The sequence below is a fragment of the Wasmannia auropunctata genome, unplaced genomic scaffold, assembly GCF_000956235.1.
Source record: "Wasmannia auropunctata unplaced genomic scaffold, wasmannia.A_1.0 LD336053.1, whole genome shotgun sequence".
Classification (NCBI taxonomy): Eukaryota; Metazoa; Arthropoda; class Insecta; order Hymenoptera; family Formicidae; genus Wasmannia; species Wasmannia auropunctata.
Genome location: NW_012026837.1, coordinates 4,674,092 through 4,678,525, shown reverse-complemented (window position 1 = coordinate 4,678,525; position 4,434 = coordinate 4,674,092). Strand labels below are relative to the sequence as shown.

The window sequence follows — 4,434 nt, the reverse complement described above, 5'->3', positions numbered from 1 at the left end:
TATATATATATATATATATATGTATAAACGGAAAAGAGATGAGAAATTGGGTTCGAATATTTTTAACATAATTTTTATAAAAATAAAATATAGACATATGTAATAGATATAAAAGTAAAATATATTTTATCTGTTTGTTGTATTTTTATCTCATTCAGACTTTAAAGCTCATCAAGTATATACATATAATACGCAAATTTTTTTTTTCTTATCCTGTCTTATGAAACTAGCGCTGGACTATATGCGATTCGAGGAATTGTGAAATATTTATAATTTTTCATAATGTACTTTTGGCTCTAAATATGATAATACAAAATTTATAACAGATTTGATCATTTGCCACCATTTTGATTGAAGATTAGTATATAAAACTGTAGGTCCCATATTATTTGTGAATATATGCAAAAAAGATAGCCCACGCTGACAAACGTTTGACGTACGAAGAGATATATTAAACATTTTATCTATAACAGTCTTTATAGTATTGAAACAATCAGTACAGTGACTTCGTTATTAGAGCCAAGTATGACTTTTTTAAGTGAGCATCTTACATATAACCTCCGATGTTAATCTTATCCTGATAAAGTGGGTTGCGGTCCGACACCGCCTGCGAACTTGTACACGAGCGAAGCTACTTCCACGGCTAGTTCGTCAATGTTCGACGGGTTCTCACATTCCGCATAAACCCGCACGATGTCTTCGGTCCCGGAAGGCCTGAAAAGAAAGTCCATTTGACCTCTCGTAGTAATTTTTGTATATTTAAGAGATGAAAGATTGTTTCAATAAGCTTCTGAGAGATATTTGAAAAGTTTCCGAACATAGTTTTGTATGTATCAAGATATAATATTTATACCTAATGAAAGATCGACCTCTTCGATATTTGGAGACAGCCTTGTCGATCTCTTTTTGCAGACCATCGGGAGTCAGGCAATTTCTCTCCGCATTCGATGTTTTTATAACAGCTCTGTCCTTCACTCGGACTTTGAGTTGCTTATTCGGCAGGTCGTTGTAACTTTTCTCCCACTCGACAATGTCCCAGCCCTTGGCGTGTAGTATGGTCTCGACTAGCAGCATGTCGCTCAACGCGTCGCCGACCGTTTCGTTTATCAAATCGATTACGTCCCTCAGCTTTGTGGCGGCCTTCCTTTGCGAATCCGAGATCCTCGAGTCCGCGGCTTGTTGCTCGATGGATTTCTTAGCGGTTTTGCTGAAGACGACGGTGCCATGCCCGTTTGCCTCAAAGTAGACCCCAATGTCGAATTCCTTCGCTTTCTCGTGCAGATGCTTCACGCCGGTCGGCACGCACGCCACTGGAATCTTCAACACGTCCCGGATGTAATCGGTTGAACTGCCGTTGGCGTACGCGGTTTGCACCAGGCCCAAGTGCAGGTCCAAGGCGCACGTTTCCAGCAGGTCCTTGAAGTATTCGGCCACCAGCGTCGCTATGCGATCCCCGTCCAAGAGATGAAACTTGTCGTCCTCGTCCACGTAAAAGTACACCACTCTGTCTGCGTCCCCGTCTATGCTGACGCATCTGACGCCTGCCTCAGACGGGACGTTCCGTGGCAACGCCTGCTGCACCTTGACAAAGTCCGCGCCGCACATGTAATTCAAGTCCCTGCTTCCGTCAAAATTTGCGTTAAACAACTTAATATCCAGCACACCGTCCAGTTCCTTCTGAAATGCCATCGCTGCGAAAGCGCCGACGCCGTTCGCGGCGTCCAACCGCAGCACGCCCGTGTACTTCCCGTTATTTATCTCGGCGCCTCGTATGCTCTTGAACACCGTTGTCAGCTTCGAAAAGTAGCCCATTATCGAAGGATCGCCATAGGCACCGTTAGTGTTTTTGCACACCACGATGAAGTGCAGCTGTGGAGTTGTGACCATACGTAAAACTGTACAGTGACCGTTCAAAGCACGGACCCCTTCTTTTGCAGCTTCAGCCAGCCTGGGGCTGCTTTCACGAGTATCCTTTCCTATTATCACCTCACCCCTATACTCCTCTATCCCTAGGTCTTCCCTAGGATTTCTAGGTAACTCTATGTGACTTATTTCCATCAACAGCGATTCCAAATCACTGTCCTCGGCGTTAGCTAGACGCGTCGCGTACTTCTCCCAAGAAGCCTCGAGCATCTCGCCAGCTGGATCGACAAGCTTGACACCGTTGTCGGGCTCCAAGTTGTGGCTCGCGGTAATCATCAAACCTACGGTGGCTGTAAGAAGTTTATTCGTTGAGAAAAGTTCACAAATTCGATGATTCAATGTCACATTATGTGTCATGTCATGTTACACTTGTGCCCTTACCTTTCATTACTTTGGATCGTAACACAGCTAGCATACCCATTCTGTATATAACATGGTCCAAGATGTCTGAGCTAAAATTTATATTTATATTATGTATGTATATCAGTTATCTTAAACATACAATGACAACATTCTCTCGTGCACCTTGTATTATGTATGTTAAAAAATAAGATAAAGAACTTCATGCAACATTTTCAGCGAAAGGTTTTGATAAGTTTAAATAATGAATGTTGTCTAAGCGTTATGTATATGTATTACAGGATGGAATCAACAAATGTTGATGATTTGGGAAAAACTCATGCTCTTACTTTGCTCTAAAGCCAGCGGTTCCATATTCGATAAATTCCTTGCATTTCCGACTGTACTGCGGATTAAGGTTGTAAATTGAAATCATTGTGTCGATACACGTCAATAGTTTCACGTAAGAACTGCACGTACAGCCATATGGCGAAATTGGCGAGTGGTGAATGTGGTGACGTTTAAGAGGGGGAAGAGATTATGTCGTGTTGCTCCACTGGATGGTGGACTTGCGTCTTCAATCTCTCTTCGAGGAGGTTACATGTGACAAATATTTTTGTCTATACATCCAATGTTATAGTAAGATATTCATTACTGACTTTTCCCTCTTCTTTTCTTGTAACATTAACTTTCCAATCCTTTCGATCAATTATTTAAATATTCAGATTTTTTTCCTCATTGTTGCTCCTTAATTCGCTGGAATATGCTAACCCTTCCGTCTAACCCTTGATTTGAAAACTCGTTTTCCACACAGCTGACTCAGCTGACAGAGTGTCACAGAGCTACACTCTATGTAGCACGTTCTGTACTTAAAATAAGATATAGTCGATAATAGTAGATACACAATGGATATTGGAGAGAAAAAGATAAAAGTTATTTAACGACAAATTAAGAACCTTTGATCCGTTCTTTGTATGTATGTACATACATACAATTGCACTGTGTATTATACTTTTTTTAAAATAAAATATATGTATATTATAATTAGATTTATGTGTATATATTAGAAATGTATAATTATATTCCCGGGGAAAAAAAGTTCCACATATAATTAAATATAATTATATATAATTATATACAAAATATGTCCATGTATATCCATATATTTCTTTTCTTTGTAAAATTATTGTTTGATACAAGAAAAATGATAATAATAAAAAGAAAATAAAAAATAATTAAAAGGATAATTTTTGTATTGTTTTTTTACAAAAATTCAAGTTTTAAGAAATGAGAAAAAATTGTTCATAAATAATTATATATATATATTTTTTATCATTTATATAAGATTATATGTGAGCAATTTTTCTCATTTCTTTAAACTTGATTTTTTGTAAAAAAAAAACTATAAAAATTATCCTTTTAATTATTTTTTATGTTTCCTTCTTATTATAATATATATTATCATTTTTTGTATTAAAGAATAATTTTATAAAGGAAAGAAACATATGGATATATATGGACATATTTTGCATATAATTATATATAATTATATGTGAAACTTTTTTCCCGGGTTTATGAAAAAAGAAGGAATAAAAAATACGAAAAATCTCAACCACGAAGAAAAAATATGTAAACTATATTTAAATTATATCTATTATTTATTATATTTATTATTTCTACATATGTTAGATCCATATATTTTATTTTTAATTCCTAGCATTTTTGTATTTGAAATATATTTGAAACATTGCGGAAATTAATTATTACTTAACTGTAATAATAAATATCCACTGTGATTTCTCTATAAAAAAAAAATGTATATATATATATGTATTATACGCTCGCTTAATTATATCAGAGAAATTACAGCGAATATTTATTATTACAGTTAGGTTATAATTAATTTCCGCAATGTTTCAATATATATATACATATATATATATATATATATATATATATATATATTATATATATTGAAATATATTGATTGATTTTATGCGCGATGTCTAATGCTCAAAATCTCGAATGTAATTTATACAGAAAATTAAGCATAATTATATACATATATATATATATATATATATATATATATATATAAAAAAATAATTATGCTTAATTTTCTGTATAAATTATACATTCGAGATTTTGAGCATTATAGACATTGCGCATAAA

At 35.0% G+C, this 4,434-nt stretch overlaps 1 protein-coding gene across 1 annotated transcript; it reads right to left on the bottom strand.

Moving 5' to 3' along the window:
• Positions 1-100: 100 nt before the first annotated feature.
• LOC105451199 (phosphoacetylglucosamine mutase) lies at positions 101-3,123 on the bottom strand. Its single transcript, XM_011691500.1, has 4 exons — positions 2,613-3,123; positions 2,305-2,375; positions 854-2,213; positions 101-714 (listed from the first exon to the last, which is right to left on the bottom strand). Exons 1-4 carry the CDS (start codon positions 2,696-2,698, stop codon positions 573-575), a joined length of 1,659 nt encoding a protein of 552 aa, XP_011689802.1. The 5' UTR covers positions 2,699-3,123; the 3' UTR covers positions 101-572.
• Positions 3,124-4,434: the final 1,311 nt, after the last annotated feature.